The 27023-nt window shown below is 50.7% G+C and overlaps 1 protein-coding gene across 1 annotated transcript in view; it reads right to left on the bottom strand.

Moving 5' to 3' along the window:
* Positions 1–19713: 19713 nt before the first annotated feature.
* KLF13 (KLF transcription factor 13) overlaps positions 19714–27023 on the bottom strand; it is a 43144-nt gene continuing 35834 nt past the window's right edge. Inside the window, exon 2 of the mRNA XM_061158873.1 lies at positions 19714–25468. Within this exon, the coding sequence (XP_061014856.1) occupies positions 25179–25468 (290 nt within the window). The 3' untranslated portion in view covers positions 19714–25178. The remainder of the gene's footprint in view (positions 25469–27023) is intronic.

Genomic DNA, 27023 nt, shown 5'->3' with positions numbered 1-27023 from the left:
ATTTTATTTGTTTATTTTTTGGCTGTGCTAGGTTTTCGTTGCTGTGAGGGCTTTTCTCTAGTTGTGGCGAGCCAGGACTACTCTTTGTTGCTGTGCTGGGGCTGCTCATTATGGTGGCTTCTCTTGTTTCAGAGCACAGGATCAGTAGTTGTGGGCACCTTACTTGCCCTGAGGCATATGGGATCTTCCCAGACCAGTGATCGGACCTGTGTACCCTGCATTGACAGGCAGATTCTTAACCGCTGAGCCCTCAGGGAAGCCCCATCTATTTCTTTTTAAGTCAGTTTTGGTAATTGGTATCTTTCTAGGAGTTGGCTGATTTCATCTACGTTTTCTAACTTGCTGACATAGTGCTGTTCATAGTATTCCTTTATGATCCTTTTTATTTCCATAAAGTTGGTAGTAATGTCCTCTCTTTCCTTTCTGATTCTAGTAATTTGAATCTTCTCTTCTTCTTTTAGTCAATCTAGTTAAAGTTTTATCATTTTGTTGAACTTTTCAAAGAACCAGCTTTTGGTTTCACTGAATTTTCTATTGTTTTTAGATTCTCTGTTTCACTAATTTCTGTTGTAATTTTTATTTTTTTTTTCCTCCTTGTTAAGATTTATTTTGCTCCTTTCTTCCCCCAGTGTTTTTAGCTGGAAGATTAGATGTTAGATTGTTGATTTGGAGGGTTTTCCTCTTTCTTTCTTTCTTTTTTTTTTTTTTTTGGCCTCATGGCATGTGGGATCTAATTCTCCAACCAGGGACAGAACCTGTGCCTCCTGCATTGGAAGCACAAAATCTTAACCACTGTACCACCAGGGAAATCCCTCTCTTTCTTAATGTAGGCATTTAAAGCTATAAATTTCTCCCTAAGCACTGCTTAAGCTGAATCTTATTAGTTTCTGAATGTCTATTAGATATATTTTGGACATCCTGGACTGACACCACACAACTCTTAACTGTCTCTCATATTTTTCATCTTTTTGCCCTGGGAAGTTTCCTTGACTCTGTTTTCCAGTCCTTTTCCTGATTTTTTTGTATGACAAACACATTTTTAATCTCTCTGAACTTTTTCTTGTTCCCTGACTTTTCCTTTTTCTGGCTACCTGTTCTTGTTTTGTGAATGCAGTACCTCCTCAAACACCTCTGAGATGTTAACTATGATTTCTAAGTTCTGCTCATCACCTTTATTATCTGTCTTCCTGGGATGGCTCTTACTTGGTTAATCCGGGTCCTTCTCTCTTGTGGTGACTATTTCTCTCAGTTGCCAGTTTGCACATCTGAAACTGAGGCATTGGACAACCAGCAAGGCTCCCTCTGTGGTCTGGGGCTGTTTCCTCAGCAGGCCTCGCACCTTCCCAAGAAGGCTGACTCCAGCTCCGTCCAAAGAGTGACTCATTGGTAATACGTTATCCATAGCCTTCAGTGGAAGGGGCGGGGCCTCTTCACCCCAGAGACCTGGCCAGTGATACTCCCAGGGTCACTTCCAAGCCCAAACCGGACAATGCCAGCCTTCTGGTGGAGCTTCTAAGCAAGCAGAGTGCTCACCCCAAGGCTCTGCAGACAGTCCCTCCACCATCACTCCCCTTCCCTGCAGGAAAGCTCCCAGACGGTCCTGTTCGTCAACTGCAGACTCTGAGCTTGCAGCCTCCCCGGGTGCTGGGGAGCCTAGCACCTCTACCCAGGCTGTCTCCTGCACACAGGCTGAGCTGCAGCCTCCTCTACCTTGGCTTACAAATCTATACAGTCATGCCTGTTTTTATTTTCTGGAAGTATGTCAGGCAGGAGCCCACTGTTACTCACCTGTGCCCCTCGTCCATCCCTCAGGTCTGCTTGGGATGGTGCTCAGTTGCCATTTCCAGGGGGGTTAGATCAGGGAAGAGAGTAAAAGGATGTTCCATCTGCCCCTGGACACCTGAGCTGGTTTCCTTCTCTTGCACGCCTGTAAGTCCCAGAGTTGGACCGTAAAGAAGGCTGGGTGCCAAAGAATCGATGCTTTTGAACTGTGGTGCTGGAGAATACTCTTGAGAGTCCCTTGGACTGCAAGGAGATCAAACCAGTCAATCCTAAAAGAAATCAGTCTTGAATATTCATTGGAAAGACTGATGCTGAAGCTGAAGCTCCAATACTTTGGCCACCTGATGCGAAGAGCCAACTCATTGGAAAAGACCCTGATGCTGACAAAGATTGAGGGCAGGAGGAGAAGCAGGTGACAGAGGACAAGAGGGTTGGATGGCATCATCAATTCCATGGACAAGAGTTTGAACAAACTCTGGGAGATAGTGAAGGACAGGGAAGCCTGGGGGTGCTGCAGTCCACGGGGTCACAAAGAGTCAGATACGACTGAGTGACTGAACAAGTCACAGACACACACCATTGTCACCACAGTCATGGTAACATGGCCACATGTAGGAGGCCTCGTCCCTGACAAGACCAGGGTCATCCCTAAGTAAATTGCCTGAGCTTAGCTATGGTGCTCCTGTGCAGTGAGACCACTTGTAATCACTGGCTGACTTTTTTCACGAGAAATGTAATTCACTCTAAAACCTCTGAGAGTGGTATAGCAGCTAGGACTGTCTTCAGCTGTGAGTGAAAGATATCCTAAAACAACAGTGACTTAAACAAGACACCAGTTTCTCCATGTGTGAGGAGGAAGGTCTGTTAAGGAGGCTGCAGCATATTGAGGCTCTGGCTCCACACCTCCCATGCTCACCTATGTGCAGGTTCCATTCCTAGGATTACCTCATGGCCCAAGGTGACTGCTTCAGCTCCAGCCATCATGTTGACATGCTAGCAGCAGAAGGATAAAAAGGGAGGAAGGACTTGCCCTATCCTTTTAAAACTATTTCCTGGAAAATAAAATTGAATTAAATTTAAAAGAAAAAACACCTAATTCCTGGAATGGAAGTTATTCTTGGTGATGCCACTCATACCCCATTGGTCAGAATTGGTTCAGATAGCCATGTGCCACTATCAAAATCAAGGGTTCCATTATTAAGGAAAGAGTAGATATAGTGGGGCCCACTGAGGGAACCCAGGCGGGCAACACATCACCACCCTGAGTTTACTCTCCCAGTGGCCTGCATGCCCCAGGCACTTGGGAAGACAGCCAGTTCACTGTCCGTAGCTCAGGTGGCCCAGTCACTCCCCACCTCCTTTGCTATGGTCTGAGCATCGTGTCCCCCCCTCAAATTCACATGTTGGAATCTATACACTCAGTGTGATGGTTTATTGGTGGGTCGTGAAGACCTTATCAATGGGTTTAGAGATTATTCATTAGAGATTATAAGAGATGTGGAGCTCCTTAGACTGTCCCTTCTTCCTTTGTGAGGACACATGAGAAGTCTGCCACCCAGAAGAGGGCCCTCACCCAACTCTATAGGCATCTCAATCTCAGACTTCCAGCCTCCAGACAGTGAGAAGTATATTTCTATTGTTCATAAACCATCCCGTCTGTGCTGCTTTGTTATAGCAGTTGGAAAGCATGATGACACCCTTTCTGGGCCTGTCATTCTCTGTCTGGAGACAAGAATTCTGGGGCCAGGGTCTTCCCTGGTGGCTCAGTGGTAAAGAATCCACCTGCCAGTTCAGGAGACATGGGTGTGTTCAATCCTGGATCCAGGAAGATCACACACGATGAAGAGCAAGTAAGCCCGGGTGCCATAGCTGCTGAGCCTGTGCTCTAGAGCCCAGGAACCACAACTACTGAGGCCGGTGTGACCTAGAACCCATGCTCTGCAACAAGAGAAGCCACCACAATGAGAAGCCCACGCACCACAACCAAAGAGTAGCCCTAGATCTCAGCAATTAGAAAAAAGCCTGCACAGCAATGAAGACCCAGTCCAACCAAAATAAATAGGTTAATTAAAAAATAATAATTATTATGGGGCCAGAGTTAATGAGCCATCACTTGCCAGGCACCAGGTTTCATAGCAGCCTTTGAAGCTTTGAAGACATTACCAAGCCTGGAGTGGAGGCTCTCCAGGGTGTTTCCCAGCAGAAGAAGCCCTAAGAGAATCAGGGACTTCTGTGTCCCCAGACATCACGGTGGCTGGGGGAGGCTGTCCCCTGGAGCTGACGACAGTGCTATGCAGAGAAAGTAAACAGAAAACCACACACAGCCACCCTTCCTCCCGTCCTTGGGTCCTGGGCCCTGTGCATTGGTTCTGGTGGAAGGAGCTGGGCTTGCAAGGGCCCCCAAGAAAGGAGGGATGGGTCACGGGGACACTGGCCTGACCCCCTAGTCCAGGCTTTTTCCACAGCAACTTCCCCACACTTCCCGTCCCCTGTTTGGATGAGGCCCTGTCAGTGCTGTGGGCTGGGCCAGAGCATTTCTTCCTTCCCTGGGAGGCCTGCCCTGCAGAGAATTCCAGATAACAAGCTGTCTGGTATCTGCTTCCCCAGCTCCACCCTGGGCTTCCTGCCGTGGGGGGTACAGCTCCCATCCCAGGCTGGTTTTCTGGAACAAGTGTTTGCTGGCTGGGGGAGGGAAGCACTGGGTCCTGCTGGCTTTGTGCTCAGCCCTCTCCATCCCGCACTACCCCTCACCCCCCATTGAGCCTTTCCGCCTCCCCTGACTGAAGCTGCCTTTCCAGGGCCTTTGTTATCTGTGGCTACCTGGGGAACCTGGGCCCACATTGTCTGCCCAGCATCTCTGTCTGTTCCACTTCCCTGGTGGCTCAGACAGTAAAGAATCTACCTGCAATGCAGGAGACCCAGTCTTGATCCCTGGGTTGGGAAGATCCCCTGGGGAAGGAAATGGCAGCCCACTCCAGTATTCTCGCCTGGAGAATCCCATAGACAGGGGAGCCTGACGGGCTACAGTTCACGGGGTCACAAACAGTTGGACACGACTGAAACGACTTAGCATGCATGCACAGGACTGTCCCAGAGGCATGTGAGGCAGTCAACTCTTCAGAAGACTCAGTCCCAAGCCCAAGGTCCCCTCCCATGTGCCAGGTAAGATGATTAGCCAGAGACAACCCAGACCCTAATCCCATCACCATAAAACTTAAGACTGGGAGCCATATGGCAGAGCAGTCCTCCTGGGTTCTCTTAACCTCCTTCTTTCTGCCCAGGAACCTCTTCCCAATAAAGTCTCTTGCGTTGTCAGCATGTGTATCTCCTCAGACAATTCATTTCCGAGTGTTAGACAACAGCCTACTCTTGGACCCTGGAAGGGGTCCCCCTTCTCACAACAAATTTAATTCCCTCCTGACATCATCTACCAGGAGAGAGCACCAGATGCCACAGGTTAGGGGTTCAGTCCTGCAAGACAGCCCCTACTTCAGACAGTCCCAAGCCCAGGTTGTCACCTGTGCTTCTGACCAACTAGCTATAAATTGAAGGGTCTCGAAACCTGTTCTTCAGGTTCAATTAATTTGCTACAGCTGCTCACAGAATTCAGAGGAACACTGACTTACAAGCACCAGTTTAATGTAAATGGTGTTTAAAGGACACAGGTGAGGAGGTACATTGGGAGAGGTCTGGAGGGGTCCAAGAGCCAGTGTTTCTGTCCCTGTGGAGCTGAGCTGTGTCACACCCCGACAGGTGGACATGCTTACTCACCCTGAAGCTCATCCCATCTCCTCATTAAAGAGTTTTTATAGAGCTTAATCTGTAGCCCAAACCCCCTTCCCAGGCTTTCCTGATAGCTCAGTTGGTAAAGAATCCACCTGCAATGCAGGAGACCTTGATTCGATTCCTGGGTTGGGAAGAGCCTGTGGAGAAGGAACAGGCTACCCACTCCAGTATCCTTGGGCTTTCCTTGTGGCTCAGCGCATAAAGAATCTGCATGCAATAAGGGAGACCTGGGTTTGATCCCTGGTGGGAAGATCCCCTGGAGAAGGGAACGGCTACCCACCCCAGTATTCTGGCCTGGACAATTACATGGACTGTATGTATAGTCTATGGGGTCGCAAAGAGTCAGACACTACTGAGTGACTTTCACTAAACCCCTTCCCAGGGGTCAGCGGGTGGGGCTGCAAGTTCCAAGTAACCAAGAGGTTATTTTTGGTTTTGATGCTGACCCCATCTTCAGTCACCCCATTAGCATAAATTCAGCTGGACTCCAAGGGCTTATGATGAAGAATGGAAGATACTCACCACTCAGGACTTTCCAGAGGTTTAGGAGCTCTGCCGGGCCCTGGGCGAGATTACATACATGTCTTCTCCTTTTTTCATTATTCTTATGATTACTATCATTGGAGTAAAATTGCTTTACCATGTGGTGTTAGTTTCTGTACAACATGAGTCAGCTATATGTATACATACATGCCCTCCCTCCTGAGCCTCCCTCCCACTCCCCTGGTGGCCCAGTGGTAAAGAAACCACCTGCCAATGCAGGAGACGTGGGTTCTATATCTGAGTCAGGAAGATCCCCTGGAGAAGGAAATGGCAACCCACTCCAGTATTCTTACCTGGGAAATCCCATGGACAGAGGAGCCTGGCATGCCTTTGTCCACAGGGTCACAAAAGAGTTGGATACGACTTAGTAACTAAATAACAACAACACATATAGATGATAATGTTGTTTCCAACCTTCTTCCTACTCCCCACCCCCCATCATCCCATCCCTCTAGGTCATTGGAGAGCACTGAGCTGAGCTCTCTGTGTTATATAGCAGCTTCCCACTACTAATTTTACACATGGTGATGTATATATGTCAATGCTATTCTCCCAGTTTATCCGACAGTCACCTCTCTGCCAATGTTCACATGTCTATTTTCTATGTCTGCATCTCTATTTCTGTTTTACAAATAGGTTCATCAGTACCATTTTTCCAGATTCCACATATATGGGTTAAATATACATTATTTGTTTTTCTCTTTCTGACTAAACTTCACTCCGTATGATAGTCTCTAGGTCCATCCACAGAGACTAAGTCACAAGTATCTACAAATGACCCAGTTTTGATCCTTTTTTATGGTTAAGTAACAGTCCATTGTATGTATGCACCACATCTTCTTTATCCATTCCCTAACCCTAAGACCAGATACATTTCTTCTTAGCCCATGGGCCTTGTCACCCTCTGCCCTCCTCTTACCAGCCTCATCAACCTCTGCAGCTTGCCTTTGCCCTTCTCTATTTGGAAACTCTGCCCAGGTATCTGCTAGGCTCCTTAGCTCACCTGGTCCAGGTCCTTATTTAAACATCACCTGTTGATGGAGGCCTTCCTGATCAACCCCTTTATGGCTGCTGAGCCCCCTCCACTCAGGTCCCCTTCTCTTCATTATTGTTTTCTTTTCATCCTAATCACCACCTGACATGCGGGCTTAGAGGCTTACTGCCCCTTCCCCAATTAAAATACAAGCATGAAAGTGGAGGTGGGGGACTTTCCCAGTGGTCTAGTGGTTAAAAACTTTTTACCTTCCAAGGCAGGGGGTGGGGTTTCAATCCCTGGTGGGAGCAAAGATCCTACATGCCTTGTGACCAAAAACAAAACAAACAAAAACCATAAAACAGAAGCAATACTGTAATGAATTCAATAAAACCTTTAAAAAGTTTCATATTTTTTTTAAAAATCTTAAGAAAAAAAGTAATGGGAACAATTTTTAAAAAAGTGAAGGTGGCCCTCACTCCAGCGATGCTGGAAGAGAATGACTGTGAAGACATCCCTTTCCCAGTGAGAAACCGCAGGCAGAGGGAGGGGAGGGTGGCCTGGGAGTAGGACCACCCCTGGTAGGTACTGAGAACCACTTGAGTGGCCTGTGGGTCCAGGCCACACTGATGGATGCTCGGTAGCACAGTAGAACAAAGGGATCATGAAAGCTGTGAAGGTCTTCCAGGAAAAGTCCCCTTGAGAGGACCAGGCAGGGAGGTACGGGGCTCAGAGCCAGGCTCTCAGCTCCTCCCTGCCTGGTGTGCTGGGACAGGCCAGGCCTGAGGCCCGACGATTGCCTCGGCCACAGAACCCTCCCCTTCCAGTGGCCGGTGCCCCTGGGCCATGCAGCAGGCACACCCCGCACATACACACAGGCGAGCCACTCTGACTCAGAGCTCACCCCTGTCTGGCACCCAGCCCGTGGACGGCAGTTAGTCTTCAGCACCTTGGGCCAGGTCTGGGTATAAAGGCAGCAGGTCTGGGCCTGGACCTGGAGCAGCAGGCGTCCAGGACCTCCTGGGGCCAGCCCGGCACCTGCGTGGGCCCGCTTCTCTGAAGGTTTGGCACATGGACTCCAGAAAATGCAGAGAACAGATACCCAGCCTGGTGTGCTTTCCTTCGCTGGAGGGGCTGGGCTGAGGGACCCCTTCCATTTCCAAAGGGAGCCCTGCCCCGTTGGAGGGGGATTGGGTAAGCCAGGCCGGGGTGAGGGAGGTGGGGGTGTGCTGCCACCTCCTCCAGGAAGGCTGCGCAGGGGAGGGAGCAGGGCTCTGCCCGGGACAGATAGGATGCTCTGGGTAGGGCTAGGGGTGAGAGTGGGGCTGTCTCCCTCAGCACCGTCTCCATGGAAACCTCTCTGCTGATGCAGGCCCGCCCAGTGGGGCGGATCAGAGAGCCCAGAGAGGGAGCATTTTGTAGGCGTCTGGGCTCGCCCTGTGCTTCCCAGGCTTGGCTACAGGGTCCTTCTGCCCACGGGGGCATGTGTGGCTGCCCTGGGCAGGTGGGGAGATGGGTGCCATGTGAGTTCTCTACCTCCTGACTCGTGGCTTCTAAAACTTGGGCTTTCTGCTTGGTCTCTCCAGTGTCTGGAGACTGCGGGCAACGTACCTGACACTGTGACCCCAGGGCAAAGGTGACTCAGAGGGTCCTGGGTGGGCCGTGGGGATGTGAGCAGCCCCCAGAGGCACTGGCCACTTCCTCCAAGGCCATTCCTGCACCATTGTGGGAAGAGGGGAAGCCACCCTGAGCACGTGCCCAGAACAAGCACTGGATGGGAGTCCGGGTGCTGGCTGAAGGGCTGGCCCCCACACCGGGCGCCTCCCCACTATCCATCCCACCTCCCTACCTAAGCAGACCAAAGCCAGCAGCTGGCTCTGCGTTAGGGGGGCGGTTTCTCCCCTCAGCTTGTCATAGGTCCTTGCAGCCGCGTGCCCTGAAGCTTATGCCCTGGCGGAAACGGCCCTGCACCTGGGGCTGGGCTCTCACACGGGTGAGGGCGGGAAGCCTGGAAAATAACATCATTACCGCCCCGCCCGAACCTGGCCTGGTTAGTGGCGGGACCTGTCCAGGCAAAGGCCTTGGTCGAGCGGTCTGGCAAATTACCGGGTAGCTGTCGGAGCGGAGCCCAAGCGCAGACGTGCGTGCAGCAGGCTCCTTATTAGGCTAATTACGGCTATGCGGCCCCCTACGGCACGAAACGAAGACAATCTCGGTGCTAGCCAGGATGGCAGATCTAAGGTGGTGTTTGCCTTGGGAGGAGTCTTGCCAAAGGCAGGAGGGAGACAGACGGAAGAGGGGGTGGGGACCCCAGGAAGAGTCGAGGAGTCTGCAGACCCCACACTGATCCCCAAATTCTGCCCCCCCTTCCTCATCTATCAAGTTCATCCCTCTGCGTGTATGAGGTGCCAAAAGAACCGAGTTTGGTCCCTAATAATGTTACTAAGAAAACTGGCTTCCAGCTGCACACAGATCAGTTCATTTAAACCTGGCAACGAACCCATAAAGATGAGGAGTCCGAGCCCTGGGGAGGTCGAGTGACTGCCTAGTTAGCTGTCAGAGCCGGGAACCCAGAAGCAGCGCCTGCCGGGAAGGGGAGCCAGGCCCAAGAACCTGCCAGAACCAGAACAGACAAGCGAGTGGGATGTGGGATGTGGCCTTGGGGCCGCCCCAGTGCCCCTCCCTGGAGGGCCGGGCTGCCAGGCTTCCGGCCTGCTGGACTTCTCAGCCCCGAAGCCAACGCGGCGTCCCGGGGGGGAGCGGAGGCGCCGCGCCCCAGGCCTTTCTCATCGAGTCCCCGTGGGCGTGGTCCAGCAGCTCGCTTGGCTCCTGTCTGGTAATTACGGTAATTACGTAATTACGCCGGGCGTGGCCTGGGCCCAGCGCCAGGTGACCTACCTGTCCGCCAAGCACACCACTGCCCTAACCTGACCTCCAGGCCCTGGCCTCCCTCAACACCTTCCCCCACCCCAGGCAACTTCTCAATTTCGACTCCGTGGGAAATGACCCCGGGCTGTCTGGGCGGCAGGGTCAAAGGCAAGACATGGACTGGAGGAAGGAGGAGGCGCAGTGGGTTCACAAGGTAGGGGTGGGGGGTGGGGGGAGGGTGACACTGGCCAAGTGAGCTCAGGAGCCTGTTTTCTCACGTGTCAAACGATGCTTCCAACACTGTCCTTAATTCATACGTGCAGTCGGTGAACTTGGGTGAATTTGTATTAGGCACTTACTCCCACAGTTTCAGCAAACTCTGGGAGATAGTGGAGGACAGGGAAGCCTGGCGTTCTGCAATCCATGGGGTTGCAAAGAGTCGAACTCGACTTAGCGACTGAGCAACAATAACAACTTACTCCTGTATCAGACGCTGCCCCAGACACCCAGAAGCCATCTGCATACACTCGGCAGGAGGCTGGGCTGCGCTTAGTCACTCCTTTGTGTCTGTGCTACAGACCCCATGGACTGTAGCACACCAAGCTCCTCTGTCCATGGGGTTTTTAAGTCAAGAATACTGGAGTGGGTTGCCATGCCCTCCTCCAGGGGATCTTCCCAACCCAGAGATCAAACCCAGGTCTCCTGGATTGTGGGAGGATTCTTTACTGTCTGAGCCAGAGGGAAGCCCAGGAATACTGGAGTGGGTATCCTATCCCTTCCTGAATCTTCCCGACCCAGGAATTGAACCAGGGTCTCCTGCATTGCAGGCAGATTCTTTACCAGCTGAGCTACCAGGGAAGCCCAATGGTGGAGGCAGGGAACATTAAAGAGAGAAAAGAGAAGGGCAATGGCAGTGAGGAGAGAAGGAAAAGTAGATTCAGGGGGCACCTTCTGACTGAATGAAAATGATCTAACCTTGTAGTGATGGTTGCATGTGTCTGGGAATATACTAAAATCCAGTGAATTGTGTATATCAAATAGGTGAATTGTATGATATATAGATTATATTTCAATAAAGTTGTTATAGGAAAAAAAGTACACCTAGAGAAATCTTGCTACCACTCGAATCTCCTCTGCCCACAGCCACATGACTTCTTTTTGCAAAAACTGATATACAAAACAATTTTTAATATCCCCTACTTTCTTACACAAGTGGTAGTATCTTATAGGTACTATTTGACATTTTACCTTTAAAAAAAAAAAAAAACAAAACTTAGGACCCTCTAATGCTGGCTGTTCCCATCTGTGCCCTGCTTTTTTTTTTTTTTTTTTTAATTGTTTATTTTTTTGGCTGCATCGCAAGGCATATGGGATCTTAGTTCCCTGACCAGGGATTGAACCTTCGCCCCCCTGCATTGGAAGGCAGCATCTTAACCACTGGACCACTGGGGAAGTCCCTGTGCCCTGCTTTTTGATGGGTGTACAGTACTCCCTGGTGGGGGTGAACACCCAGGCCTGCCTGTAACTTGATTCCCCAGGGAAGGTGCCCTGATCTGAGTGTGCTCTCTCCACTGTGGCCACGGAACAGGCTTGCTCTCCTTTTAGCATCACAGATGGTGTTTGACTGTTCAAAGACAACTCTATCTTCTCATCTGTAAACCGGCTATTGTGGGAATCAAGCTTGTCAGCACAGGTCAGGGGTGTAGAACAGTGTCTGGGACATAATGAACATGATTTGAGTGGGATTCCAGAGGGTAAAAGTAAAATGTTGGCTGCAAAGGAGCAAGAATCACAGAGGGACCAGACTTCCCATCAGAAGCACTGGGTGTAAGAAGATAGTAAGTATTTTGAACCCAGTTTTCCATATAGGCAGACCTCGGAAAGGCTGAGCGTTCAGACCCAACCACCACAGTAAATACTGCAATTAAATGAGTCACATGAATTTGGGGATTTCCCAGTGTATATAAAATTTATGTTTATACTTTAGTAAGTGTGCAGTAGCATTGTCTAAAATTGTACACACATTAATTAAAAATTGTTTGTTGTTTAGTTGCTCAATCGTGTCCAACTCTGTGCAACCCTATGAACAGACTGTAGCCAGCCAGGATCCTCTGTCCATGGGATTTTCCCAATAAGAATACTGCAGTGGGTTGACATTTCCTCTTCCATAATTAAAAATACTTTATTGCTAAAAAAAATGCTGTCATCTGACAATGCAGCATTGCCACAGACCTTCAACTTGTGAAAATCAAAATGTCTTTGAGATGCAATAAAACGAGGTCTGCTTGTACTCGGCCAAATTACCAGTCACATATGCGGCAGAACGTCAGTATTGTCACACCTTCGAGGATTCAAAAACAAGCCTCCCACACATCCTTTCTTAGACAGTTACTAGAGGATGTTTTTCAGCAAAGTGATAAAGAAAACAGAAACACATGGTATTTGGACTCCAAAATTACTGTTCTGGGGCAGGAAAGAAACCGAGGCTCAGGCCGAGGCACCTTATTAGTTTGCTAACAAGAAGGAAGAAAGGCATTAAACACTACAGAGAGGGACTTCCCTGGTGGTCCAGTGGTTAAGCACCTGCCTGTCAATGCAGGGGATACGGGTTTGATCCCTGGTTCAGGAAGATTCCACAAGCCACAGAGCGACGAAGCCTGTGCACCATGATTACTGAGCCCGAGCTCTAGAGCCTGAGCTCTGCCACAAACAGTAGCTCCCGCTTTCAGCAACAGAGAGTGAGACTGCATGAGCAACAAAGACCCAGCACAGCCAAAAATTAAGTAAATAAGTTAATTAAAAAAAAAAACTACAGAGAAAAACAGGTAAACTACAAAATTAAGTTCCAGATACAAGACAAACTAAAATGACATATGATTTTTAACCACTGTTGGTGTGTAAAATGTGCTCACCCAATTTGCCCTGGATGCTAAAAATATCTTCCTGGAATGGTCCAAGATGAGGATGACCGTAGGTTCACAGAGAAGACTCTGCCTTCATATCAGGAAGCCCGTTAATCACAAAACCCGAGGACAGATAAGTGTTCCCCTGAGGCTTTAGGGAATAACCAACAAGATATTTAAAAACAGAAATGATATAAAAGGCTTATCCCTGGAGTGGTGGAACTTTCGGGGGGAGGGTCAGGGGTGAGTGGGGAAGAGAGAAACATTTTATCACTGCTTTGGGAGGGTATTATTTCGTTGCTTAGGTGGCTCAGTGGTAAAGAATCCTCCTGCCAATGCAGGAGACACAGGAGATGTTAGATTTGATTGGTTGAGAAAATCCCCTAGAAAAGGGAATGGCAACCCACTCCAGTATTCTTGCCTGGGAAATCGCATGGACAGAGGAACCTGGAGGGCTAGAGTCCATGGGCTCACCAAGTGTCAGACATGACATCATGCATGCACACGCACGCACACACACACACATGCACATTTGGATGTTTAATCTTGTTCATATGTATTACTTTTATTAAAATTCATAACTGTTAAACAGGAAAGTTATGATCACATGACTTCCAAAGTTCACCACGCCACTATCCATAGAGTAAATACAAGTTTGCTGTTTTACTTTGTAAAGCATTTTCACTGGCACTTTTGCAATTAGTTTTACAGCCTGTGTGTAAGGAGCATGCATCCTGTATACCCTATTGTATACGAGAAGGGGAAAAAAGACCAGTTTCAAATATTTACCTAAGGACACAGTGGGGCTGGGGGTGGGGGGGGTGAAGAATAAGAATAATGATAGGTATAACAGCTCCCCCCATCCCCCAGGTGGATGCTTCAAGGTACCAGAGCAGGTAACAGGACCCCTTCCTGCCCTTGGGCCGCATCCTCCATAGTTTCATATCAATGAATCTTTCTCTTGTTTCTGAGGATCCCAGTGCTTGCCTCCTCTCCTCATGGTTCTATTTTTATTTTTGGTCACTGCATATGGCTTGTGTCCCAGCCAGTGATTGTGCTCCGGGTGCCAGACCCCCTGGCAGCACCCGTATTTCAGGAGCAGAGCTCCTCCTGGGACAGGCATAGCCTGCTGACCTGCTGCAGGAGCCCAAATGACACACACGGGCCCCATCTATGGACAATGCAAAATTGTCCAACATTTCACACCTGAAGCAAATATGGAGAAGGAGACAACCCCAAAACTCTCACCACCCAGCTCGAATCCTAAATAAATGCTGTGTTGAAGGTATCTATGAAAGCCCCTTGGGCCCTTCTAAGCCACCTGAGCCTGCCCTCCCCATGTCCTCTGGACTCCAGGATATGGGTACCAATGCTGATGCTCGAGGAACAGGATCATGGCTTCAGGTGCTTTCCGATTTCACAAGCAGTCTTCCTGTTTGCAGCTCGCCTTCTTTGTGCAGCAGTGCTTTTGGATATCGTAAGGTTAATGTCCTCGATTCTGCATTGGTCACTGCACAGATGCACAGACAGCCACTGGACGTGTCCCTCCTTATGTGGATGCATGAGGGGGCCTTTGGGTGTGTCCAGGTTTTGCTCTCCTAGAAGGCAGAGCAAATGAAAGCTGGTGGACATCTCCTGGGGATGGGGTAGGTGCCCCCAAGTTAGCTTGGGCAAGTTTTTAGCCTCACAAAACTGCTATTGAAATATTTTTAATTATGATTTTAATTGGAGGATAATTGCTTTATAATATCCTGTTAGTTTCTGCCATACATCAACATGAATCAGCCATTGGTATTTATATGTCTTTCATTTCAAACATTATACCTGAGTAGTTTTGAAATTTAGAGAATTAGCCAAAATAAGTAAGCAAAAGTAACCTATGCTTTCCACTACTTAAAGATAGCAAGTGCTTGAGCTTTGTCTTTTACCAGTATTTTTTCCTGTGCTTATAAATATATAATCACAATTACATAGCTATAGAGAACATTTTTAAAAAATAAAATGTGGGGACTTCCCTGGTGGTCCAGGAGCTAAAATTATACTTTCACTGCTGGGGTCTAGGTTCAGTCCCTGGTTGGGGAACTAAGATCCCACAAGCTACATGGCATGGCCAAAAAGAAAAATGTGATTATACTTTGCATGTTGCTTTATAACCTGCCTTTTCACTTAATAATAATATAAGATATGGAACATACTGGATGTTACATGGTTCGTTTAACTAACCCCCATTCCTATTTATGCTATTTAAAACATTTTGGTGATTTTAACAAATAACTTAAACTTTTTTATTATTTAACATTTGCTGCATTCATAAAAGTATGTGTAATAGAGGGGACTTTCCTGGCAGTCCAGTGGTTAAGAATCTGCCCACCAATGCAAGGGATATCGGTTTGATCCCTAGTCCGGGAAGATCCTACACGTCTTGGAGCAACTAAGCCTGTGTGCCACAACTACTGAGCCTGTGCTCTAGAGCCCATCCTCCACAACAAGAGAATCGAAGTCACGGCAATGAGAAGCCTGAGCATCACAGCTAGAGGGTAGCTCCTGCTCACCACAACTAGAGAAAGCCCATGTAGCAATGAAGACTTATCACAGCCAAAAAAAAAAAAAAAGGAATATATATATAATGGAAGTTTCGACCCCCACCCCAGCGAGATCTCATCTCTGACACTTGCTGTGTGCTCCTCCCTACCCCATGTCCCCCACCACAGAGGATTTGGGGTGTGCGCTTCCACTGCAGTCAAAGTGGAACACTAGCAGCTGTGTTCCCGAATGGAAAGTTCACAGAAGAAATCCCCCAGACTGTGGCTGGGAGAGAGCAGTGGAGTCCTGGATGAGCCACCCTCCCAGCTCTGGGTCCAGGCAGTTAACCCTCTGGAATGTGCTTACAGTTGCAAAGAGCAGGAGATGAATGGCCAGCTAAAAAATCTACAAATAATAAATGCTGGAGGCTGTGTGGAGGAAAGGGAACCCTCCTACACTGTTGGTGGGAATGTAAATTGGTATAGCCACTATGTAGAGAAGTATGGAGGTTCCTCAAAAAACTAGAAATAGAGCCCCTATGTCTCAGGAATCCCACTCGTGGGTATATAACTGGAGAAAACCATAATTCAAAAAGATACACATACCCCAATGTTTATTGCAGCATTATTTATAATAGCCCAGGACATGGAAGCAACCTAAATGTCCATTAATAGAGGAATGGATAAAGAAGGTGTGGTACATATACCATGGAATATTACTCAGCCATAAAAAATAATTAAATAATGCCATTCGCGGCATCATGGATGGACCTAGAGATTGTCATCAAGTGTTCAGTAAGTCAGACAGAGAAAGACAAATATATGCTATCATTTGTATGTGGAATCTTAAACATGCGTAGATGTTTAAGTAGATCAAACGAACCTATTTATAAAACAGAAATAGAGTCACAGATGTAAAGAACAAACATGGTTATCAAAGGGGGGAGGGATAAATTAGGAGATTGGGATTGACATATATACAGTACTATACATAAGATGGGGCATCCCAGGTGGTTCAGCAGGTAAAGAATACGCCTGCCAATGCAGAAGATGTAGGACACTTGGGTTTGATCCCTGGGCGGGGAAGATACCCTGGAATAGGAAATGACAACCCACTCTACTATTCTGGCCTGCAGAATTCCATGGACAGAAGAGCCTGGAGGGCTACAGTCCATGGGGTTGCAAAGAGTCGGACACGACTGAGGACCCATGTATTTTTTTAAAACAGATAACCAACAAGGACATACTGCATAGCACAGGGAACTATACTCAATACTCTGTAATGACCTACATGGAAAAGAATCTAAAAAAGAGTGGATATACGTGTATGTAAAATTGAATCACTTTGCGGTACAGCAGAAACTAACAACATTGTAAAATAACTATACACCAATAAAAAGTTAGTATAAAGGAAAGAAAGGAAGAGCAGGAGACAGAGAGAGGGGAGTGGCTTACATTCATCAGGGCCAGAGTTTGGTACTCATTTTCCCAGAGCAATAATGGATCACCAAGCAGCAGCCCTTGTGTGGCTGGTGTGTGTGCTGATGACTCTTCCTGGGAGGTCCAAGGAGACGTCTATTGACTGTGTAAACCATATTGATAATTATTGCTGGTACTCATGCAGGACTTCTGTGGAATTCACAGATAGCTCGTTGCCCCATTGTATTAATAGATGTTGGGAATGGAAGACACCCTGATGGGGACAGGGGTAGAGGACTCACCCCAGGGGCCACTCACTCCTATGGAGCTGCGTTCCTAAATGAGGGTGACCATGATGTGAAACTACAGTGGTCCCCATGCTCCTCGGTCAACACCTGCTGATCGGGGGCTGCTACTGCAGGATCTCCAATCCTAGCTGTTACCAGGTCAATATGCTTTCCTCCTGGAAGGCCTTAGGAGTGGTGCTAATGGCAGAAAGTTCCCCAGAGGACAGAAGAGGCTTGACTTGGGGGGCTGCTTGAGCTACCCATGTGCCTGGAATAAGTTGCACAGTCTAGCCTGCACCTCAAGGCCCTCTGCCTTGAGCCCAACTCAGCAAAGGCCAGTCCACACCCGATCAGGATTGCCAAGGCCACAAGGAGATAGTTTCAGATTTTCCCCGAAACACACTGTGTCCTCATTTTGCCTCCCGATCAGACTCCCCTGCAGAATGCAGATCCCTACCTGGCAGTCCTGGCAGGCTCTGCCTATGGTGGGAAACCCCTTCCCCCTGCCAGTGGGGTGCTACTGCAGGCCAGTGCCAGGAGATGGGAAATGCTTGGCCAGCCTCTGTTCTCCCCGTCAACACTCCCTCCACCAGACACACCCCCCCCCCCACCTGCTCAAAGACAGCTCTCTGGTCAACCCCCTGCACCAGAGATCCGCTGCAGGCCAGGCTGGGTTCCCCCAGTATTTGGCTGGGTGAGATGGGTCTGTCCCAGTCCGGAGTGGCACATGCAGTAGGCTCAGCTGCGGTCACATTCTCGCTGACATCCTGTTGGCCTGCTGGTGCTAGAATTCTCACTCTGGTAACCAAGTCATTGCCCAGTGCACACCGATGTGCACACTTCCCCCACACCCTCAGCACTGCAGCTGACTGCCTTCAGTTTGATCTTTTCACCTGATAAAAATGCAGAGGGAGCGGGACCCAGTGCTGAGGTCCCATCTGTACAGCCCCTTCCCTGATGGTTGATGTGCTGTGTTTGTGGCCACAGGCTACTACTACATTTGCTTTTCAAGCAACTGGGAAAACCTATTGGTTTTTCTTTTTTTCCCCCTTCTTCACCACTGGAGACATCTTGGGGGTCTGCAGGGATCCCAGGTTCCTGAGATGGGGGTTATCTGAATGCCAGGCCCTGTTTGGAAAGGACCGATGTCACAACCTATGGCTGCTTTTTTCCCATCGATATTTTTGAAGCTTTCAGGCTCTTAGCACACGATTATTTATGGAAGTGGCTCCATCTTGCTTGCTGCTGTCTGGGGAGTTGTGAGCAACCAGGAACTGTCTCCGTAAGGCACAACCACAGCCATCCAGGGAACATGTTCCCTCCCACAGAGACTGGGCTCCAGAAAGACTTTTGTCTGAAAATGTGTACATGTTTTCCTAACAGTTCAGTGTATGGCGGGGTGGGTGGGTGGGGGGGGACTTCCCTCCCCACCCCTCCTCCTCCTCTATGACACAGCAAACAAGCTGTCATCAGGAAACGCCTGGCGAGTGTGGATGGAGCTTTAGGAAAAGGCATCTTTGGTCACCTCCAAGGCCTTCTTTTGTTATTGCTACTTTACGTTTGTTCATGGTTTGCATGTAGCCTATGGAGAACAAGAGGTGATCACGGAAGAGCCCCAGTTCTGGGTCTGCGCCTGGTGGGCTGTGACCGTGGGTTGGAAGCACAACTGTGGTCCAGGACCCTACCCCGCTCCTGCCTGGCACAGACCAGCCCTGCTGCAGGGAGCAGCTGGGCAGTTCATGACTGCAGATTCAAGTGGGCTCTGGCATCAACTGGGCATCAGGGCTTCCCTGATAGCTCAGTTAGTGAAGAATTCACTTGCAATGCAGGGGACCCTGGTTCGATTCCTGGGTCAGGAAGATCCCCTGGAGAAGGGATAGGCTACTCCCTCCAGTATTCTGGCATGGAGAATTCCCTGGGGTCGCCAAGAATTGGACACGACTAAGCGACTTTCACTGGCATCAACAGACATCACCCTGCACCCCATATTCCAGGATCCCTGGCCCTGTCCCCATGGTCCTAGGCTGGCCCCCTCTGTGTACTTCAGGGTCGGCTTCCAGGCTGACCTAGGGGCTGAGCTGGCTGCATACAGAGCATTTTCTGGAACAAGCACTACACCCTGCAACAGGAACCTGCCTTCTCAGAGCTCCTGGGGACTGAATTGGTGAGGCTGAGCTTTCTGGGGTGTGAGGAAGGTGATGAGCCAAGGGCATCAGGGCAGTGGGCCACCAGAACAATCTGTGCTTGTTGTTCAGTCACTCAGTTGTGTCTGACTCTGTGACACCATGGATTGCAGCACACCAGCCTTCCCTGTCTTTGACCATCTCCCGGAGTTTGCTCAAATTAATGTCCATTGAGTTGATGATGCCATTCAACCATCTCATCCTCTGTTGCCCCCTTCTCCTCTTAGTTTCAATCTTTCCTAGTGTTAGAGTCTTTCCCAATGAGTTGGCTCTTCACATCAGGTAGCCAAAGTACTCATCCCCTGCAAAGCTGTCTCCCCCTCCCCCATGTAAAGCCTGCCAGTTCTGAGCTGGTGTCTACCCCTTGGGCCAGTTATATCCAACTTCTTAAACTGGGCCATTTCGGTTCCCTCCCCTTCCAGGGCTTCGCCCATCAAAGAAGCAGTTCTGGCAAATAATGAATCATAAATTTTATTTCAAAATGTAAACGTCACTAAACATGCATACACGTTAAAACAATAAAATTTACAGTTTCGTTAATTTTTTTTTCTTTTTGCATAGGACATCATTACAATATAGAATCTATGCCTTACAAAATACATACAAAGTTTTATCCGAGCAAGCCAAGGCCAGATTGGGAACTGTACAACTGTAATACTTCACTGTAGTGATCCGGGAAAGACGAGACGTGGCCTTCGGAAGCATGGTGTGGTGCTGGTTAAAAAAAACAAAACAAAACAAAACCAAAAGTTCCTACAGAAAAGAAAAGTGTGCTCGATGGAAATGGTCTTGGACCCTTGGAGTCTACCGTGGGGTTTGGCAAACAATCCCAGAGAAGCTCCATCAATGGCTTTGGGAAGAGGGGCAGTCTGTGAAGTCCAGGGTGGCTGAGACCCCTAGTGCACCCAGCACAGAGATTCCTGGGCAGATTCCTGGCCTGTGGGAGCCATAATGGCCCTGCCCCCAACAATGCACAGCTGCTCAGCTACCCTCCAGCCCTCAGGGTCCTTGGTGCTTGCCACAGGGATGTTCCAAGGTGAGCCTCCTGCCCACATGCCCAGAGCCAGGCACCCTGACCCAGGAATGGACCCTGGGAGGTGGCCCCCTGCTCCAGGGATGGCAGGCTGGCCTGGGACAGGCGCTCCTGGGCTGAGTAGGGGAGACAACCTTCACCCAGACCTCTGGTTGCCTGGCAGGCATTTGGCTTGGTTTCCAAACAAACATGTGCAGCAGCCTGTCATCATATCACCAGGAAGACATCCTGGAGCCCTGGGAGAAGGCTGCTCATGCACCCCTCCCCTGCCTCCCATGTCTTCTGTGTCCCCCACAGGGAATGCAAGGTGTTCAGGGCAGGGGAAGCAACTTGCTCTCATCCGTTCCTCTTTAAATAAAAGTAAATTTAAAGCTGCACGAGAAGGGGAGAGGCTGGGCGGGGCCAGGGGGCACACTCCAAGTCCCAAATGGCAAGAAGGGTTCAGTAGAAACCATGTACAGCCCTGGGCTACTGCCTCCCACCACATCCAACTCTTCTAACTGATGAGACAGAGTAGCGGGCGGGAGGAAGGGCTTCTCCCTGAACGGTGTTCAGGCATTTATCAGTAGTAAGCTGGACGGTGCATCTGAGTTCTGATACAAAATTCTCTGGAATGTGTCTGGGACAAACCTTTGAAGCTCAAGTCTTGGAGTCAGGAGAATCAGTTACAGGACCTGGCTTTCCGCAGGGCAATCCTGAATTCAAGAAACGTCTCGGCCCACACCCTTGGTTTTAGCTTTGGAAGATAAACGGTCACCAGAATTGAATGTGGGATCTTTGGACAGCAAAGATGTGGGTGACCTGTAGAGCATTTCTTACTGGCTGCAGTGTGACCAACCCATCAGTCTTCAAACCCTTCAGCACTGAGTCTTTGAATGACTTTGTAAACGGGTTAAGAAAATTAAAAAAAAAAAAGAAAGTGACAGCTGTTAGAAGAAAAAAAATATCAGGTAGCCTTGTAAACATAGCTGAAACCAGGAGATGAGCATCAAGGGGACGCTATTGCTCAGGTCATGCTTCCCTGCTGGGTGGTCCTTCGCTCGCTGAGCTCAAGGAGAGAGTCCCTTGGGGCGCTCTGACCCTGCAGCCACCTTAGCCCTGCTTCTGGCAAGAAAAGCGGCCATATTTTCTGGGGACAGTGGGCTGGAGGGCAGGAGACTTGAATGGAGACCCCGCTCCTGCCGCACTTCACTTGGACCCCAGAAAGCCGCCAGCCCTGTCCTTATGTCCCAACAAATGGGCTGGGGGGCACTGATGGCCTGCTGTCTGTCCCTGCCTCTAAGTTGCCTCCCACCCCGCCACCCTGGTCTAAGCTGTGACCAAGAGCATGGGGAGGTCTGGGGAGCCCTGTGCAGCTGCTGAAGTGTGCACCTGGAGGCTGCACCCTGGCAAATCCTGCACCTGCCGGGATGCCTGGCCTCAGTAAAGCGGTCACCCTGCACCTTCAGTGCGGTGCATGGGCTACAGCAGGGTGCAAGGCGGGCACCCGCAGGGTCACATCCCCATCAAGGGCATCACTGCCCATCCCCACACCGCACCCCATGGCCTGCTGTGGAAGGGGCTCATCTTTCCTCATAGCTATAGAACAGGGTAGGCGTTTGGGGTGCTGACAACCCTAATATGGCTGACACTGAGGGCTTCCTTGTTTGGGACAAGGGCCAAACACCAGCCCCCAGGTTGAGCCCAGGGTCACCTGTAGGCCTTCTTGGAGGGGAACCTCTCCCTTCACTCAGGCAACCTTCATTTTGAGATCTCTGCCCCCTTGGCCTACAAGAACTAGTCAGCACACAATAAAGGTTGGAGTTTTCACTACTGTTTCTAGGAGTTGTCACACTGAAGCCAGCAAGCATGGCCATAAACCAGAAAAATGAAAGACCCTGAAACAGACCTGGGCCGGGAAGACATTCTACTTAGAAAAAAAAATGCAGGCTGTTCAGTAGGGTCCTCCGCCCACCCCCACCATCATGCAACCACTTCCCATGGGGGTCTGAGCGAGGGAGGGCCTGCACTCCCTCCTTCCATATGTCGTGATGATGAGATGCTAGCAAAAGCCCACTTGAACCTAGCCTGAGATGCATGGATTTCCCCCACCCTTCAAGTGAGATGAATTTTAGCCTCAGATGAGCCAGGATGGCCTGCTGGCTGGAGCTCCAGGCCGAGTGCTCCGGGTGCCAGCCAGTTCTCTCCAGATGCCCAAAGGCAGAGAAGGAGAAGCCTGTGTCCTGGGCCAGGCCCACTTCGGAAGGTCCGCACCCTGCCATTAGACCAAAACTGCTTTGGGAACGAGGACACACTCATCTGCCAAAAATAGCCCGCGCCTGCATATTTCTGTTTTAAGGCAATGTTACCCTTCCATCTAGCAGACGGAACAGCCCTGGGTCACTTAGAGGAAAAATTAAATTAAGTGCTCTCTTTGGGAACAGCAAACGCCCGCTTTCCCTCCCTCCCCCACCCCCCCCCCAAAAAAAACAAACCAGCTCTTCTTTTATTCCAAGATGACTGGGTTTAGAGTCCTTTCCCCTCTTCCTATGTGCAGAGAGACGTGGGCTCTGAAACCCTCTTTCCTCGGCAATGCCACAGCCAGGTCGCAAGGAGACACCAGGCTCCCGCGGGGCACGTGGCCCCCCTCCCTGACTTTGGGGACCACGTAGGCAGTGAGCGCACCAAAGGACTTTGGAATAAAATTCCTGAACCTGGAATGTGAGTTCCTGAGACATGAAATGTATTCGGAGTGTGGCTTTCTCGGCCCCACACAGAAACGGCCTTGGGAGGGACCTCCGAGGGCCCTGCCGGCCTCACTTGGGGACTGGGCATGAAAAGCTCTCACCCCTGGTGCTCACGGCACTGCTCTGTTCAGGTGTCCAGCACATTCTGTTCTCTGTCCTGGACCAAATGCGAGCAGGGCTGCCACCGAGCCCCAACAGAGGCCAGGGCGAGGCCTCACCCCCATGCCGCTTCTGCCCGGTTCCCATGCACAGCAAGAGCAATGCACCTGCCCACCTCGTACCTGCCATGCTCTCAGAAGCCACCATCACACCACTGGCTGACCCCAGCTGACACAGCAGAGTTAGAAATGGGCACCCGGAGCACAGAGGATGGCAGTTGCTAAGGACATGGGGGCGCCCATGTGCTCTGGAGCCGCCCAAGGCCCATGAGCACCAGCTGGGGCTGGGTCTCCAGACCTCCTCCGTACTGTACCCCTCATTGTGATCGGGTGGGGGCAGAAGCAAGATGGCCACAACCAAGGCACTCTGGGCTCAGGGAAGCCCCTCTACGGCCCTCTGAGGTCCCAAGGGTCATTCCTCCTCATCGAAATGAACAGAGGTCTCTGCAAGATACCCCAAGTCCTTCCCAAACCCACACCCCTGCCCCAACACACACACACATACACACACACACACACATACACACACTGTCCTGGGGACTTGTATTTACAGGCCCTGACTCCCTGGAGGAAGGCCAGGGAGGTGCCTGGGCGGGGGCTGCCCCAGCTCTCCACAGCGGAGCATGCTGGAGCCTGCCTGACCCACCTGCCCGGGTCGGGGCTCCCGAAGAGATGTCCCCAGCTCTCTGCTCGGGAAGGCTGGCAATGGGGACCCTACACCCCAGTGCCCCAAGGCTGGGGGTGGGCTGGGGCCTCCCAGGTGGGAGGGGGAGACCAGGGAGGGAGGAGTCCAGGGGACACAGCTCACGGAGAAGCTGAGCGTTCGCTGAGTCTCAGCTGGGGACATGGTGGGTCTGAAAAAAATCACTTCCCACAACTTCTGTCCAGTGCTCCCCAGGGAGGAAAGAGAATGTATGTTCTCCAACTGCATTTCCCATAGCATCCGCCTTGCTACCCCCCAAAGTTCCAAGTCACAATGTTCCGGTCTCTTGCTACCGAACAGTCTCCATGGAGTGCTACGCACGGCCACTGCAGGCCACACGCACAGAGCCCCGCTTTACCCACCGTTTCAAACAAAGGCGTCTCACGAGCAGGGTCAGTCGGGGAAAATGTAGGAACTGGATGCACCGGTGACACCTTTGGACATCCTTGTAGGAGGCCAGTCAGAGGATGTGGTATAATAGTGGAAGGTCCTGGCGCCTTCTGCGGGGACACAGCATCGCACAGCCGTGTGGACATCAGATGGTGCATCGGTCTGCCCAACCCAGGATTGCATCTCTGCTTCCAGCGCTTGAGAGGGACCTGGGCAGGGTCCCCGAGGTGAGGACTGTTCCCCTTGCCCATCACGGCTTGAGGTGTCCCTCATAGCCCTCTGCATTCTTAGCCCACTGCCACTGGGGCGAGCCTGAGGCTGGGCAGGGGGGCAGGAAGAGGGAGCCATGGGCCCTGCTCAGGGGTCTGCCCTAAAAGCACAAGGCTGGTGACTACCGCTCCATCTGCCGCCCGCGGGGAGCTCCACCTGCACTGCTCCGCCCCCAGTGTATGCCCAAACCTTAAAGGAAACTCCAGAGTGGAAATCTATGTACAGAATAAGGCGGCAGGAAGGGGGTGTCCTCACTGACCTCATGGAACATGTCCATCCCTGAGAAAGGGGGGGAGGCTCAACACCACTGAATCTCACCTGCGTGGGTATGTCTCTTGTGCAATTGTGGATGGTGTTTTTTGGAATTTTTTTTCATTGTGGTTTTTTTTGTTTTTTACAAATTTGACACCTGAGGTGAATAAAATTGGTTTTTTTTTTGTTGTTGTTGTCGTCGACTTCATAAAGTTCTCTCTCTTTTTTTCTTCTCTCTTCTTATTACAAAAGGTAAAGACACAGAATCACGAGAAGTGAGAGCATCTGCTCATGGCTGTGGTAAGGAGGCGGGGCATCAGGGCGTGGCATGGCCTGGGTGGGGCGTGGCTTGCCACAGACCCCGCCCCGCGCGCAGGCGCTCAGGGCGAGCTGGCTGGGCTGATGGTGGGGCTGCTGGCGTCCGAGCGGCTGTAGTCGCTAAGCGAGCCGGTTCGCGAACCCCCGCCGCGCCGCTGCAGCATCCCGGGGTGGAAATTGGCGTGGCGGCGCGCGTGCTTGGTCAGGTGGTCGCTGCGCATGAAGCGCTTGTCGCAGATGGGGCAGCTGAACTTCTTTTCCCCCGTGTGTGTGCGGTAGTGCCGCGCCAACTCGTCAGAGCGCGCGAACTTCTTGTTGCAGTCCTGCCAGCTGCAGGCGAAGGGGCGCTCTCCTGTGGGCGAGAGGGCTTAGGGTCAGTCTCAGCGCACACCCTAGGCTGCCCCGCCCTCCCTGTGCCCCTTCGTTGGCGCCCCATCTCCGCCAACCTCCGGGTGGGCGCCAGCACCCTCCTGTCACTTCCCATCTGCTTCCATCCGACCCCTCCCGGGAGGAAATGACAAGATCCCAGGTGCTGCGGCCCCCTCAAGTGCGTGCCACCCAGCAGCCTGTGTTGGGTCAGCTGTGCCTGAGCGGCGGGAAGCACAGGCTGGTCCCTGGGCTCTAAGAATGGGAGATGGGATCGGGGAAGGCGCCGGAAGAGCTCGCAAGCCAGCAAGTTTGGCCACATCACCCTGACCCCACAGATAACCCTAACCCCAAGGAAGCCCTAACTCCAGAGCCTCAAATCCTGCAGGATCTGCAGACAGTTTGCCGACCCCAGCACCCAGCCATTCAGACCCTCTGCAGTCTCCTCATCTGTATTATGAACAGGTCAGGACAGACAATTTTCTGGGACTAAGAGTCTGTTTATGGGCTTCCCAGGTGGTGCAGTGGTAAAGAGTCTGCCTGCCAATGCAGGAGATGCAAGAGATGCAGGTTAGATCCCTGGGTCAGGAAGATCCCTTGAAGGAGGAAATGACAACCCACTCCAGTACTCTTGCCTGGAACATTCCATGGACAGAGGAGCCTGGTAGGCTACAGTCCATGAGGCTGCAAAGAGTCGGACATGGCTGAGCATGCAGGCACTGGCCAAGAGTCTGTTTGACTGCAGCTCCAACTAGCGTCTGCTGCTGTTCCTCTCTGAGAAGTTCCAACATGGCTAACAGCAGAGAAGACTGGGGGTGACACCCAAGAGAGGAAGGTGAGGACAGCTTAGAGCAAGAGGCAGGCCAGCCTTCACCCAGGCAAACTCTGAACCATACACAAAAAGACATTAGCTGCACGGGGAGAACCAGCAGGGAATTCCTGCACCCTAGAGGGCAGCCTCTGGCACTGGGGGTGGCCAGAGTTCCCCTTCCTGCCGCATTTCTCCCCCTCCCTCCCAGACTCTGGCCCTCAAGCTGAGAGCTGGTCTTTGAAGCCTGTCCTTCAGGGCCCAGCAGAGGAAATCGATGCTGCCCACCCCCAATGAGGCCATCAACCTTAAATACAAACAGACACCCAAAGATGGTCAGGCAGCCAAGGAAAACCAGTGGCACAAAAGGGCAAGGCCAAGAGCAACAAAACCACTGACTCCAGAGGAAAAAGAGTGAAGCCAGGAAACAGAAGAAAATATTAACCTAAAAATTCTGACTAGCATTCTCAAGAAATTTCAGACAAAATTTTATGTGTAAACAGGATACCATAAAAAGGAAGTTCAGAGTACAGAGAATAAGTGTTTAAAAATTGAGAGTATTGTTGCCCAAACAAAACTCCCATAGAAAAACTAAAAACATACTCAAGGAAATATCCCAGGAAAACAGAAAAACAGAAACAGCTCTAAAAAATATGTGAATGTTGTTCTGTTCTCTGTCTCCTAGCAATGCTGAAGTTAAGAGCTCTGTATGGCTCTGTATGCTCTGCTTACT

The sequence above is a fragment of the Dama dama genome, chromosome 13 (genome assembly GCF_033118175.1).
Source record: "Dama dama isolate Ldn47 chromosome 13, ASM3311817v1, whole genome shotgun sequence".
Taxonomy (NCBI): domain Eukaryota; kingdom Metazoa; phylum Chordata; class Mammalia; order Artiodactyla; family Cervidae; genus Dama; species Dama dama.
Note: the sequence above shows the minus strand (reverse complement) of the source record. Positions and strands in the feature narration are given on the sequence as shown.